The sequence below is a fragment of the Parus major genome, chromosome 8, assembly GCF_001522545.3.
Source record: "Parus major isolate Abel chromosome 8, Parus_major1.1, whole genome shotgun sequence".
In the NCBI taxonomy this organism is placed as follows: Eukaryota; Metazoa; Chordata; class Aves; order Passeriformes; family Paridae; genus Parus; species Parus major.
Genome location: NC_031777.1, coordinates 13,396,129 through 13,412,129, shown reverse-complemented (window position 1 = coordinate 13,412,129; position 16,001 = coordinate 13,396,129). Strand labels below are relative to the sequence as shown.

The 16,001-nt window shown below is 34.5% G+C and overlaps 1 protein-coding gene across 5 annotated transcripts in view; it reads left to right on the top strand.

Annotated features, from left to right (window-relative positions):
* Nucleotides 1–16,001, top strand: part of PTBP2 (polypyrimidine tract binding protein 2) — a 47,629-nt gene that overhangs the window by 13,925 nt on the left and 17,703 nt on the right. For all 5 annotated transcript variants that reach the window (XM_015635818.3, XM_015635817.3, XM_015635814.3 and 2 more), the window contains 4 exons: nt 11,010–11,182; nt 11,590–11,733; nt 14,937–15,101; nt 15,178–15,288. In XM_015635818.3, the coding sequence (XP_015491304.1) occupies nt 11,051–11,182; nt 11,590–11,733; nt 14,937–15,101; nt 15,178–15,288 (552 nt within the window). In that variant the 5' untranslated portion in view covers nt 11,010–11,050. The remainder of the gene's footprint in view (nt 1–11,009; nt 11,183–11,589; nt 11,734–14,936; nt 15,102–15,177; nt 15,289–16,001) is intronic.

Below are 16,001 nucleotides of genomic sequence, written 5' to 3'. Positions count from 1 at the left end.
GCTATAGAGGGATAAACTGTTGGCTTGTATTAGAATATAGTGACTTTGTATTTCCTACAAATCTTGGGTGTCTGAGGAGAATAATCCCACAAAACGACAGGCAACTTTCAGATGTCTGCACACTAAATTGTTGGTGGGTGATGGGATGAAAAATTACAGTTGTCTTGTACAGCTACCTTTAAAGTAAGGAATCTCAACTGCCAGGCAAAGGTAAACAGCCCAATTCCCATGTGACTTCAGCTTCTTTACACATGGACATCTGTGAGTCTGGGCATTACAGGGAAGACCACAGTGCCAGTTTCATAATACAGTATGGATTAAAGAAAAGAGAGTTCTGATTCACTGCTAAAGCAGGAAGCTTCACTTTGCTCCTTCAGTTTGAGATCACCCTGGTAGAATCTCAGAATATCAGTGCAAAGTGGCTGTGTCTATTCTTGAATCAGTCTGGTGATGCTAGATAGAAAGGTTTTTTTCATTAATTGGCACACACTAAAATGCATTCTGTTGCAGTTGATGCTTCTGTATGTTGAATGTGCATTGAGTTCCCTTTGAAGGCTCATTTCAGAGGTGTTGCTTTTTCTCTTTTTTCTTTTCCTACCATACCATTAATTTTTTGTGGGTTTTTTTTTCTTTTTTTTTTTTTCTCTTTTGCCTTAGAGTTGTGAAGGAGTTGATTCATGGCATCAGAGGGTTGCTGCACTTTCCAGTCAGTTGCCTGGTTCACTGTTCTACTGTGCCTGATTTTCTGTATTCATGGGGTCAGCAGTGTAATCACTGATATTAATAGCAGACTCTTTCCATTGTAATTTATTAGTAAGAGATTGGGATTCAGGATACAATTTCATGTTACAATTAGGGTGCTGTGGTGACAGCTCTTGCCAGAATGGGTAGCTCTGTGCTTTCTTATCCTACATCTTTAGCACAAGAAGAAAAACCTCCAAATCCATGTTTCTACTACAGTCTCTTCTGTTGGAGTGCTCATTCACTTGCAGAATAACTTAATGCAGCATTAAAGTATTCTAACAAAATAGTTCTTCCTTGGAACAAATTACTGATCAGTCATGTGATTGCACAGTTGTATACAAGCGCAGTGTTGAGTGGAGGAGTGTGGCAGTAGAAGAAAACCACTTCCACTGGCAGTTCTGTAAACAGAAGTGAAGGGGTGGTCATACTTTGGAGTAAGTCAGAAATGCAGTGTAGTGCGTTCAGAGCCATTTTGGTCCCCCAGAACATTGGTCTCTCTTCCCTGTTTTTCTTACTTCCTTCTGGTTCTGAAAGAGGTCCCTCTTGTTTTCATTTTCTTGATGTCCTCTTTGATCCTGGAAATTAATTAGTGCTTCATCAGTTTACTTAAACAAGAAACTACTATGGAAAGGAGTTGTGTGCATGAGGGTTTGGGTGTGGGCAGTGGACATTAAGACAGGACCAAGTCCTAAATGTTACCAAATTTTCCATATATATTTTTAGATAAACTTCTAGTTCCAGGAAATTAAGTGCAAGTTAATTTATCGAAAAGAGGTAAAGAAAAAAAAATGAAATAAGAATTATAATTTTGAGGTTGCAGAAGATAAAGTACAGAACCTTGTCTAAGCAGTACTTACATAGAAATCCTTCCTGAAAAATTCTGAAAATGGAGAAGTGTGTTTTGATCCCATTAGGTTTATGTATGGGATGGAAGTTTGATGTATTTAACAGAATTGTTGCTTTCCATTTTGTTTTTATTTCCACCCTCTTAAAGCTTATTAGGGTTTGGGTTTTACTCTTGGGAGTTTTTTTGTTGTGTGTGGGAGGATTTTTAGTGTGGGTGGGGGTTTTCTGCTTGGTTTTTTTTGACATCCATAACCATAAATGACTGCTCAAGAAATGATCTCATTAGCAGCAGTAGTCAGACTAGTGGTTTGACTCCTGTAGTATCAGATGCCTGTTATCAAAAGTTTCACATAAATTCTGTAACATGTAAAGAAGGTTGGTGGAAAGATAATCCCAAGCAAACAAAAACATCCCAAAAACAATCTGCATCTGTAATTCAAGTCATTCTCTATAGAAGTCAGTGAAAAGGGAGCTAGTTTGTTTGGATATTCTATTTTTTAAACATTTTCTTGGTCTTGTATTCAAATTTCATTCTGCCTGCCTTGTTTAAGTAGCACAAAAACCGCCTGTAGAGTAGGATAAATCCACTGTTCAGCTTCTGAATATATCCTCCCATAGCTGTCTTGTTTACTGTGGACCCGGGATTATTTTTTCCAGACTTGCACAGTTCAAAAGTTTTGATTGTAAACTCAGAAGTAGTTACATGTGAAATGGAAACCTGTGTGTTAATTTTTCTGTAACCATCTCCTGAAGCCAGATGAGGTCAAGTTTTCTTTCTGTCTGATGTCCTTCTTTTGCTGCAGTTCTGCTATTACTTTTTCTCTCCAGAAGAATTTAAAAGTTTAGTAAATTAATTCTTCTTATTATTATTTTTTTATTATTTTGCTATAGCCAGGATTATGTAGTGATGAGTCTATCCCAAATTTTCTAGGGCTTCAGGGAACATGTGATCATTTATTAAGTCCCTTTTAAATGACACATGTTGTAAATATCTGCCTATGTAGAACTAATACTTGTTCTTGCCCTTTATTTAATCTTAGAGTTGGGAAGTGTCACGATATTATGAGACTTGGCCATTGTTTTCTGGACAATATAGAAACCTATTCTGGTTTTGACTGTGATATTTCCAGTATCTGCTTCTGTGATATTTTTCTGAGTAGATAGCTAGGAGAACAGAAGAATGAGATGGTTTGTTGTAATCCTCTGAGCCTTTTATTGGTGAAAGTGTACACAGTCAAAAAAACATTTGTCAATAGCAGTGCCTTAGCAGGCCGAAACTTTGAACAAAATCTTCTCAATCACAGCCTCATTTCTTTCTCTCCTATTGAAATAATAACCTAAACCAAAATGTGTAAGTGGTCAAAAAACCTGCCTTTTCTTGGAAGGGAGGGGTTTTGGTGGAACTAAGGGCTGTGTCATTATGGGTGAGACTGAACATGATTTTTTAAAAATGAACATCCTACCTTTTTATCATGAAAACTGTTCTATTAGTGGTTTGTGTTTTTTTTGTATTCAGCTGCCATTCAGTGAGAATACTGTAGTACTTTAATGCTTTTATGAATACTCTTGCTCTAATCTTCTCTCCTAGTGAAATGTATGAAAGAGGAATGGTTTCTCTGCCCTATAGGGCGTCTTGCAGATGAATCCTTTCCTATTCTTTTATTAAAGAAACTTGTGAAGTTGGTGAACAAATGTTTGATTTGCATTCTTACTGATAATTTTAGCCACTAGTAATTCTCTAAAAAAGACTACCATGTTGTTCATGGCTCAAAAGACAAGGCCTGATCCTTGGATTGTTTTCTAAACAGTTTTGTCATCTGTATCAATCCTCCAGACTGTGTGGATGATGGCATGTTACATTAACAGTCACTACAGCTGTAGTTATTGTTTTAGGTACTTTCTGTGTCTTTTGTAAAAGGGCAGTCTTAACAGAAATCTAGACTTGGATTACGATTTTTACCTCTTAATTCTGAACCATGTTTTGGAAAAAATTGATTACTGTCATTGTTGAGGAATTTAATTTCAGTTAAGCATTTAAATATGCAAGATTTACTTTTGTTCCTGAGCTAGGTTGGACAGTATGGCAGAACATTATTCTATATGCATTAAGGGAGGGATCCCATCCACTGGTTTAGAATTTGTAGCAAGGAAAAACAGCTTATAAAGTACATGATCAGCAAATATCTAAGTATCTAAAAGTATCAACTTTTTTAAGAAGTTGGTTTTTTATGTTACATGTGTAAGTTTCTGATGTTTTTAACACCAGCTGACATTAGTATATTGAAGTTGTGTTGTCAGGACCACAGGCCTTTTACTACTGCTTAAACTACTGGTAGTTTTCCTTTAGCTTTTTTGAAAATATTGTCCAAGTCTGTTCTTATTTTCTGCCATCATCTTGCTTGATTCCGATTTCTTTGGAGAGCATCTTCTCATTAGGGTCTGTGAGCTAATTTTTTTTTTTTTTTGTTGGTGCACAATGACTAGAAAGGCTCTTCAGGTAGGCTGAAATATGATTTGGTAACAAGATTCTGAGAAACCAGAGCTCAAACCAGGATCTTTAAATAAATATTGCTGATTCTGATATTGTTAATGTTTTTGAAGACATTAGAAAGGCAGATTGCAAATGATGATACATAAATATTTTTTTTACCTTTCAATGCTCTATGTTCAGTGAATATGTAGCTGCAATTGTTTATTCTGCAGATTTTAAATGCAAGAAAAAACTCCCTTATCTTTAAAAACTGGTACAAGTATTTCCTCTGTAAAGGGGTTACTCTGAACTTTGTGTGAAGCTTTTGCTGTTCAAGATGGAGGATTGCTTAATGGAAGTTATAGGACGAGTTGTCTGTATGGAGTTGCTCATGCTATGAACTCCATTGCTGAAATCCACACACAAAAAAGTAAAAGTTTTAAGGGATATAGATAAAAAGTGAAAGATGTTGATGAAAGTTTTATGAAAATTGGCTTGTCAAAGACAAGAAGAATTGGAAGGTTTTCTTGTTACAACTGCTGTCAATTTCATTATTCATATTTGTATGGTTAAAGTAGATCAGTAGAAGCATTCCAAAATCATTTTGCAGCTGAGCTCACCAAACTCCTGGAGCTTTGAATGATACTGTTGATCTTGTTTTTACTTAATTAGCAGGGAATGTTAGGAGTGACTTTGGTAGGTGATTCATTGTATTAACAGAGTAATTAGCACTGGCATGCAAGCTAGTAATATTTCAAGTGCTGTATTTAACTTGGGCAATAAATATATATGTGCCATAGATGTGCCATTTTTGCTAGTGCATTAAGTAAAATTGGTAATTAGTTAAAATTAATGATGCCTAACCATAGGTAATTTACTTCTGAAGTTTGAAAATTGATTACAATTAATAATAATTGGGAAGATTTTTAACAAGTACATTACATGTGATTGGAAAGTATAGTAATTTAATAATACTGTATACTTTACATACTTCTACAGATAGGCAGATTTAGAAACTTACAAAAATAAAAAAAATCTCGGGATGGGAGAAATATGTGGCTATTATTATACAGGTAAATTTTGTCTGCATTGCTATGCTGTGGTAACTCATTGTTCTGAAATCAGTTGGATTTCACTCTAGCCTGTGGTATTTTTACATATTTTTAAGGACTAAATTGAAGTACATTAGTTTTAGGATGCAGCACTGAAGAGGCACTATACCATACTGTAAATGTGTTACCACAGTTGATTAGAAAACTCAGTGCATTTTTAAACAGGTGCAGCCTATGTGCAGATAAACCTGTTAAAAGCTGTAGTTAAATTTTCTTTGCTTCACTGTGTTTTACCTATTTAAGGTCAAATTCCTCTTAAGCAATAGTCTTTGTATTGTATGGTAGTTTCAATATCGGTTGGTCAAGATTTTCATGTGCACCTGCCCATGTCTGGATAAACAGAAAAAAACCCTTATTAACAAAAATGTAATTAACACTGACCACATAATCCAACCTTCAAGGTTAACAAATGTGGGCTTCAGACAACTTCATATTCTATATATATATTGTATTTTTGAGTGTAGTATCTCCTTTCCTTGTTCCTTCAAACATTTTGAATTCCAGATTTTATCTTAAAATTGAACTTCTGAAGCTTTACATACTAAAGCAAATGTCCTGTTCATTTGCTTTCGGAAGCCTGGGAGAGGTCACTGGATCAGACAGCATCTCTCTTCCTGCGTTCCATCTTTTATCAGGGTAGGGTATATACAGGGAAACTTTCTCTAAGGTTAGAACTTTCCAGAAATGAAACCACAGTGGTCTCTGTTACACAATTTGTGATTGTCTGCAGTTTGTTGGTGGTTGGTTGAGGCAGCTGGTAGTGTTCAGTAGCCAGTGCAACATTTTAATATTTCTGTCTGGTCATAATCCACAACTGTAAACTAGATATCTTCAGTTGCATTGCCTTTCCCTTAGTCACTAATTTCCTGTCTGGATACACGTTCTACTAGCTGGTAGCATTAAATTACATATGTTTAGCCAAGGTAAAATGGTGGAAGTGCTTTCTGCATTGAACAGCGCTGAATACTGCAGCTCTCGAGCTTCTTGTCTTCAGTATGCACAAACTGAAAGTTGCCTTTTTTTTTTTTAGGTTGGTTGTTGGTATGTAGTGGCAGTTGTGAAACAGTGGTTTCTGCAGGAAGGATGTTTATTTATATATTATTTCACTACTGCAGATACGCAGGGATATATAGCTAGTGTCTTGTTGTCATTTTTACATTTTTCTTCCCTCTTCTTTTTAGGAACTAATGAGTGAAAGCAGTTTTATATTGTATCCAAAATTTTTTGCCTGTACCCACATATTTACATTTCTGTATTAAGCGATTGTGTGCTTATGAAAAAAGTTTATTGTACAGAAAAATTATGCATCTGAAATAAATGTCTCAGAACTCTTTGGTCATATTTATATATTTCTCAAAAAAAAAGTGCAGAAAAAAACTCCTCTAGGTTGAAATTTTATTAAAATATGTTTTCAAAACCATTTTTTATCAGGAAGTAAGCTGTTCATTCTTTGCTAGTAGTTATGCTGAACTTGAACAGTTTTTTTCTGCAAAAATTGCTTGGTTGCATTGAATATTCATAACTTGAATGATTGAATGGCTTGGACTTACAATATACCTTGTGTAAACAGCAGTTAATTTTGTTGCTTTTTTTGGTATATTTTTTTTCTATTTCTTTGTTTAATAAAATAGGAGTTTCTAACAGAAAATGCCAGGACTTGAGTTGTTCAGATTATGGCCATTTAAAGGCTTGGTCAACCTGTAAGCACTCAATTTCAACAAGTTGATTTATGCTGAATTGAAGGAATTCTGTGCAGCAGGGAAGTGGCTTATGTATCAATTATATTTAAATTGTAGTATCCTATTTGGATGTGAGAATAATGCTTTGAATAGCATTAATAAAGATGAGATCTCATTTAGAAATAGTTGCCTGATGTCACATGGAAACTGAATTTTTCATCTCCGTGGTGGAGAGATGCAGAGGACTTAGATCAGTGCTATGGGTTGCTATAGAACATGAGTTTTTATGGTAGTCTGAATTGAATATAACCATTCCTGTGTTCAGTGGAACTTGGAAGTGCAGGGTTAATGGTTGGACTCAGTCTTAAAGTTCTTCTCCAACTTAAATGTTTCTATGATTCAGGGCTAGGTTTCTAATTTTTGGGGGTTTATATATTTTTTTAAACTACATATTTGCAGCTATAACTTGATTTGCAAATGAACTAACACTGTGTTTTAGTCATTCTCCCAGTGATTTTTAAAATTTTTTCCCCCAAAGTAAATATTGTAGCCTGCTGTTTTCAGTGCATATTTCCATTTGTTAAAGCATTAGCAGCAAAATGTTTGAATTGCATCAGGATTTTCAAATCCAGTGAAGGTCAGCTCCCTCATGAAATAGTTACTTGCCAGTAAGTTTCAAGTTTAACAGGAGTTTCAGCAGTAGTTTATAGTCAGCTTGTGAGATCTCCTCCAACATCCCTTGGCCTCCCTGCCCCTCCAGTTTTCTGAAAAAAAAAAACCCTCAAAAATTTTAAGTGCTGTATAGGGAAGGATCTTTCAGGTTGTTGCTGCTTAGGCATAGACTCTATTTCTACCAAAAGACCTTGTTATTCCTCTAGTACTTTGCTTCCCTTGACTTAGCTTTTAACCTTTATGGACACTGATTCTGCTAATAAAATTGGTTAGAGAATGAGATTATTTTAACAGTAGTTAGATTCGCCTTTCAGTGGCTCTGGACAAGTTGTGTTCCTATGTTGTAAATGTGGTTTTCTATTCCCAAATGCAATTTAATGATGCGTCTTCAGCTGAGAAGTACCATATATAATGACAAATAAGAGACTGCAGTTAGAGGTTTCGTTCAGTGCTGGAATCTCTCAGTAACTCTCCTAAAAGCTAAATTTAATTTGTTCCACAAATGTCTCAAAGTTCACTTGTGTATGTGCATGCATATTTGGTGTATGAGGCACTGGAAGAGGAAATTACTGTTAGGCGATGCTGAATGGATAACCAAAAGTAGAAAAAGTACAAACTTTTTGCATTCAGCAGCTAATGTGTTCATTTCTTCTGTCTTCCAAAACCCATTTTTAAATCTTTGGGCAGAAATTTTACTTTAAGAAGCTGAGCTTCATTTTTTTAATGAATGGTACCAGTTCGGCTTTCCTTGTACAAGAGATGCTTTTGCCAATAACTAATAAACAGCTTTTGTTGTGGTTACTTGCTCTACTGATAAAAAATTCTTTTAGATAATTCCAGAGCATTGAGAATGCTTGTTGCCAGTCCCCCCATCCTTTCCCTCCACCTCCTCTTTTCTGATTGCCATATGTTCTTTCGTGCCTAATTCTTTATTTTTTGTATATATTACTGTAATATATTTATGTGATTTTTTACATAAATGTTTTTACATAGGCACTTGTCTATGTAGATTTTTTTACAGAAAGTAAGGTTGAAAATATAGTGTAGTTGAGGTTTTAAGACAGTGTAAAAAACAAAACTGTGTGTATATATGAATTAAGTTAAAGCTCTTAATTTCTGTATAGGTAAAGATACATGTATTTAGTACAGCAAAATACTTTTTTAAAGCTTGTTCTTTAAACTTACTGGAACAGAAGTTGAAAAACTGTAAAATGCCAGTATTAGGTAGCAGTGCTAATATATGCAAATCAACTGGGTTATACAGTAATTACTAAATTATTGTGTTAAATAATTATTAAAGGAAGATTTAAAATATACATATATATACACACACACACACGTATACTGGCCAGTGATACTTTTACTAGAAATGCTGGGATTACCTAAAGACTATTTTAAATAAGAGCTTTAGTGTAACAAAAAGTAAATTCTTGGACATTATGCTGTGGAAAGGTTAATATGTCAAAATCGTCTATTGAAAACCACACAAAATATAGAACAGCTCTGTCAGTACTGATCTGTGCAGTCATGTTGAATATTTTTCTGGTGATGTAAAATAACAAGAGGTTTCTTAATTTCAGAAAAACATTTAGTTTGAATACTTTTTCACATTCTCATTTTTGATTGGTAATGTTTCGTTTTTTTTGAAACTTGTAATGAATTGAAATGATTCAATTCATTGAATAATTGAAAAGTCAAAGTATGAAGGACAGTATGAAGAATTGAAAGTTGAAGGATTGGACATGTAGTTTCAGTATCACTGCAATTCTTTTGTCCTTTGCAAGTTTGTTTATAGCTTTTTGTTTGTAATGCATTGTCCAGCCTATCACACTTCATCTTGTTTCTTCTGGTTTTGGGGTTGTTTTTTTAAATTATTTTTGTAGAGATATAAATTGAGAGCTAGGGAAGACTGTTGTGCGATGAGCTGCAGGGGAAAAGTAAAAGTACTTTTTCACAAGCTTTGAGATAGTGTTATAATGTATAATTTTGAACAGGTGAAATCTGGCTACCTGGAAGCTCAATCTCACCATGTTTTCTGAAATGGTACAGGTTAGAGTCTTGTGTAGACTTCAGATGCTAGTTCAGTGTGTATTTTTCAAATTTTACTTTTCTGTGTTCCACCAAAATTTGTCTTTCTCTGCAGCAGACCAAAATAAAATACCTACTGTTGCATGGATTCTAGCATTGTCAGTTGGAGACAATGCTAGCTGAATTTTGACCAGTCTTGAATGTTGCTAGTTTTTTTGTTCTTCTGTTTGCTGTAGTAAGGTGGAAAACACTTAGTGTTCTTCAGCGCAAGAACTTTTTAAAAACGTAGTTGGGGAAATTTTTTTTAGAGGAGGGTTGATAGTGGTGGTACAGGGTGTGGGTATAGAGTTACTGCATGACGTGCCTCTAAGTCATCCTGATTTTAATTACTAGGTGATTTCAAATTTTATATTTAGATAAATCTATGTATCTTGCTTATTTGGTAGAAGAAAGGAAAGTCTTATCACTTATTTCACTAATATCTAAATGCATGCTGATTTCCATCACTGATTAATTCATTAATATCATATCTTATCACAGTGTTGTTCTTTAGCTCTTGACCCTGATGTTTACTCTACTGAAATATTTTTAACCAAAGTAAATAATTTTTTTCTGGCCTTCTTTCAAAGGCAAGATTTCTTCCATCCAACTGACTAGCTGCATATCAAGCAAAAGGAACTCAAGCTGGAATTTTGCTGTAATTCTTTACAAGAATTCTGGAGAATATTCTAAATAGTCTTTCTAGTGTTTTGTACAGTGATGCTAATGCTTCCCCAGTTCTATTAGGGAAGTTTATCTGGATCTTCCCCCAATCCCGGCTGTGTTGGCTACATTGTGTTTTAGTTGGTTTTTCCTTTTCTATGAGTGAGCTCATCATTCATACTGGACATTTTCCTACTTTCCTTTGTTGGTTTCAGCTTTTTGTGATGTCAGTCCCCTGGGTCCTCCCCTTTCTCTGCTCTGATCTTCCCCAATGTTAATGATGCTTCCTGTCTTGCTTTGTTACTTCTATATTTTTTGTGTCCAGTTCCTTGGTGCAAGCAGTTCTTAAAAAAAATTCAGGATCTGTTAATGGTTCACCACCATTTTATTTCTTTCAAAAAAATTCTTGGTAGCCACTAACTGTTTTTACTTTAATGTATGTTGGAGTTCTTATGTGAGCCCTTGCTAGACATAATTAATATGTTATTCCATGTTTTTATATGAGATGCTTCATTGAAAGTGAGGTGTAAAGGATTTTCTGTGGTCTTTGTCAGAGGACTAAGTCTTGAACACTGCTTTTCATGAAACTAGCGTTTGTCTGTGGAGAATTTGTTCTGAACTCTTGAATTTCACATAAACCAAATGAGGAGATGGATCACTTAAAATTAATTTCATGTTTATAATTAAAAGCATTTTTTAATAAAGCATTAATAATATCAGTAAACTTTTCAAATAGAGTCTGAATATGTCTTTCAGCCAATGGTAATGACAACAAGAAATTCAAAGGTGATGATAAAATGGATGGGGCTCCTTCTCGTGTTCTTCATATCAGGAAATTGCCTGGGGAAGTGACAGAAACAGAAGTTATTGCTTTAGGTTTACCTTTTGGTAAAGTAACCAACATCCTGATGCTGAAAGGGAAAAACCAGGTAATTAGTTGCTTTCCATTTTTTAATATACTTTGTCTGATTTCAAAATATATTGTTAAAATGCTATTGATGTAAGTCATAAAACAGTAAGTACTAAAGAAAAAAAGAGCTTACGTTCCTTTATTTTTTTTAATTAATTTAGGCAATCTTTTAGTAAATTTTTGGGGGAAATGGGAGAGGGTTGGCAGCTATGTAAAGCAAAAAGTTAGCTGGAAGATAAATATTTATTCCTGCATCTTCACAGATGAATTTTTGCAGCAGCTTAGCAAATAAGGTTGTGTAAAATGAAATTTTCTGAAGACTGTTATTTGTTAAAATGTGTTCTCAAATCCTTGGGTTTTTTATGTTCGGCTAATATGAAGTTTATCTGCTTTGTAAATACTGAAAATGACCTCTTATAATTACAGGCATTTTTGGAACTTGCCACAGAAGAAGCAGCTATCACTATGGTTAATTACTACTCTGCTGTGACACCTCATCTTCGTAACCAACCCATTTATATCCAGTATTCCAATCATAAAGAGCTAAAGACTGATAACACACTTAACCAGGTATATTTACTTTCAGTGGTATTACACATGCAGGTAGTAGAAGAGGCATGGCGTGTGTTCTTCACTCATTTGCTATATGTTTGAATCATTTGGTTTTGTCCACATTCTAATACTCCTGGAGTTTTACCTGTGATTCTTCCATTTTGTGACAAATAAAGGGATTTGCTTTCTGTGTCATCTTTCCTTTACGATAAATTTTCTTAATGTTTCCTTAACGTCAAAAGGCAAAGGTTCTGAAGTGTGTTTTTAATAGTTATTTAAAAGTTCTAAATAACTTTATGGTTTTTGTCGTAGTTTACAGACTGTAGGAGGGTAGAATTAATTTTCTTGTTCTGACACTGGAGATTCCAATGGCAGTTTGAATTCCCCTAGAGGTAATGGCTGATGCCAGTGCCCAAGTGTCAGCACTTTGGATGATCACTCCAGTAGCACTGGTAGCCTCAGCTTGTGATCTGCTTTTTCTGGAGAATAATACCATAATGATCACTCTAGAGACAAATGTATGTAATAACAAAACATCATTTTGCTCTCTATTTTGCTCCTGCCTCTCCAAGCAAGATTTATTTCACAATAAATACAGAACCATGTGTCTGTTTTAGTAGAATAGGAGAATTAGCAAAAGTTACGTGGTGATCAGTTCATAAAACTATAGAGATAAGAGACTCAAACCTACCAGAAGTCTGATGGTTATTTTAAGATTAATTTCGTAAGTTGCATTTTTGAATCTACAAAAACAGCATCAGTTCCAAATTAGTTACTATTAATTGTGTCCTCTGTTAGGACATGTAAATAATGAAGTTACAGCTGTCGCCTTTGAAAGCAATTTCAGGGTAATCTATTGAAACACATTTTGGTTTAGATCAAGTATAGTGTTGAATTTCCTGTTGGTCTTTCTAAATGGTCTTGTTCCTTAGAATATTTATTTTTTTTTTTTTTTTAAATAGAGATTTCCCACCCCCCCAAATATCAGTTACAAAGAAAAATAAATTCCTTAATTTACCTTTGATAGAGTAGGGGATGAATTCTGTCTTCACTTACAGTGGATGGACATACTTCCTTAAGAAATGTTGTCTTATGTTGTCCTCTGGTTTCTCTGCTGATATTCATCTGGTGTTTCATATGTCCATCTTTTCAATCTATAGGATGTGCTGACTTTTCAGCAGCTGTTATGCTACTGTGCATATTACTACCCCATCTTAGCCTATATTCCAAGTCTTCCAGAACTTAAGTTTTAATTAGAACTAAATAATAGAAATAGTTAGTTGGTAGTAAGCATTCTGGAACTACTATTTCATGAAGCATTCTATAAAATAAAGATGGTTGGATGTTATTTTTTCTGTAAGAAAAAATAAAGATAGTGCAAGGTATTGCTTGTAGTGTAGAATTTTTTTGGATACTCAATACTTAGTGTTCAAGTCAGATTAAAATATTTTCTCATTGACACAAATTCATTTGAAATTGTCTTCTTCTGGGTATTCAGGCAGGAAGATGTGAAGATGTTGGAATGTTAGTATGTGTAACTGGAAAGATAGAATAAAAAAAAGAAGAGAAATGTGCAATTATCGTAGTTAAAAAGAACACAGGAAAAAAGTTACTTAACAAAAGGCTACTTTAAGCACCCAGGCCTTGGCTGGAAAGTTCCATTAAGGTGTGTCACTGTGAACTGCTCAGTGATAGTAGCTTCAGAGGTTATTTTTGCTTATATGCTCAGAATGAGCTGGTTCTGAATAAACAGTTTGGAAAGGGACTATTTTTAATTTTCATTTCAGTTTTATAATTCTATGAAAATTCTTTTCCTTTGAGACATCAGAACATGGAGATGAGCATTTAAACTCTGATAGACAACAAGTATCTCTTACAACTACACTATCAAGACACAGGAGAATTGAGACTAGAATGACTTCTAACTGTGCTTCTTTTTAATCATTGGCCTGTCATAAATGCATGGGTTTAGTCTTTCTGCACAGATATTGCAACATTTAGAAATAAGTGTACTTTGGGTGGTGTATCTGATCTTTTGAAGTTAGTTTCAGTTTTTAAAAAATAAGAAAAAAGTGTTACAAACTACTTAAATATCTTCAAATTGGCTACTTACATATGATGCTAGATGTTATTTTGAACTTGTTTGACAAAATACTCTTGAGAATTTTAATATTTACCTTTGTTTAATCCTGTATTCCTTAATGTATCCACATTAATTTTAATGGAACGAAGTATGATGTATAAGTCTAGATAGTGCTGACAAGGGTCATACATTAAAATTGACTTCACAAGTTGTAGTTCATTGGGTTATACAGTTTAAACTTTTCCAGTCACTGTAAGGACTGATGTTTAGTTGATATGTGCTTATAGAAAGAGTAGGAAATGATTATGCAACTCAGCCAAGTATCTAGCCATCTTTGAAAGTTGTGTGTTTTATACATTAGGCAAAAGAAGTGTAATCAAAAGACATTTTTACACAATTACAGTAATTAATGTTAAATGTAGTGGTAAATTTTGTTTTCCCAACTGATGTTCACCAGGTCTTTCCTGCCCCGCCCCCGCCCCCCCTTGCTTGTGTTTAAAAACAACAAAAAAACTCCCCATATATGCAGAGGATTTTGTTTTTCTTTATGGAACAGAGGGTGGATAAGAGACACCAGTTTGTTTACCTCTCTGGATACTAGTTGCTGACATCTGTTAGTCTTGTGTATTATTTCATTGTGTTAAAACTGAGAAGTTTGGAGGTGTTTAAAATTTTCCCTTCCTATTAAAGTCTTCTACATAATTAAAGTAGCAGTGAAATATTAGCTGAGATAAAACCTTTTGAACATAGGATTAGTACCTCTGCTTTCTGTAGGATTGGGGCTTTTCCTTGGTGGTGGTTTGTGAGTTTTAGTTTTATTTCCTGTAAAGGAAAGAATCTTGAAACCTACAAAATCCTCACTTTCTTTATCCTTATTAGTAGAACAATAAGCTTTCTACTAGTAAGATTGATATTGAAGCCCCTCATTAATGTGACATAAGCATTGATATTTTCATTTTTGTTGGCTCTTCCACAGAGTCAGACTGCATTGCACTTAATGCTGTGTTATGTTTGTAGCTCTGAGTTTTAAATAAGTGGACTGTTCTGTGCTTTTGGAGTTTATTAATATTTCTAATTAATTTCAAGCTATTATTTTGAAATGTTAAGAAAATCTTTCCTGTGTCATATTTTTTTGAAGCGGGCCCAAGCTGTTCTTCAGGCAGTGACGGCTGTGCAGGCATCAAACGCTCCCATCAGTGGGACCACTGTTAGTGAGAGTGCAGTGACTCCAGCTCAGAGTCCAGTACTCAGAATAATTATTGACAACATGTACTATCCAGTAACCCTGGATGTTCTTCATCAGGTAAGTGAAATTTCACTTTAGCTTGTGCTATGATTGGGAGAAACAGCTGTGTAAAACTGTACCATGTTTTTGACAGATATTCTCTAAATTTGGTGCTGTATTGAAGATAATCACATTCACAAAGAATAACCAGTTTCAAGCTTTACTTCAGTTTGGTGATCCAGTAAACGCACAGCAAGCAAAACAAGTAAGTATAGTTCTTTTTTAATGCTAGAGATCTTCCTGTACTCTCAACATTTGTAAAATGCTGATCTGACAGAGTACTGCCATAATAATGCATCATACTCCTCCACCATGTGTGAATTTTTTGAGATCAAAAAAAATAAGTGGAAGTTAACTATATAGTATGTTTTTATACCATGTGAAACCAGTGTTTAATGATAGTACTTATGGATACTGTGTCTAAGCTATTTTAGACATTTGTACGAACAAATATTTTTAGTAAGACTGCACAGAGATGAAATAATATGCGAGACTTCAATAGTGAAAATGTCAACCAGAAGTGAGAATGTAGGATGTCAAGGTGATGCATAATTAATTCACTGTAAGCAGTAAATTTAGTAACCCCATTGGATTGTTGCTGGCAGGTTCTTTTAAGCATCCATACAAAGATGTGATTTGTGGATTAGTTACAGATTTGTGAAAGTATTTAGGTAAAATATCCTTAAAAAAGAAAATATAAACTTATTGGTAATCATAAATGCCCAGAAGAGAGAGTGCAATTTTCTCATGTGACCAGAAGCTTTACAGCAGCAGTGATGGGTGAGCAGGATTTTGCTTTTTTTTTATAGGAAACTCTCCTATCCTGGGTAGGAGAGGCAAGAGCAGGTAGCTGGTTTTATTCATTATAGCAGGAGAGAGCCTGTGGATAAATTATGGCAAAGATCAACAGCATGTCAT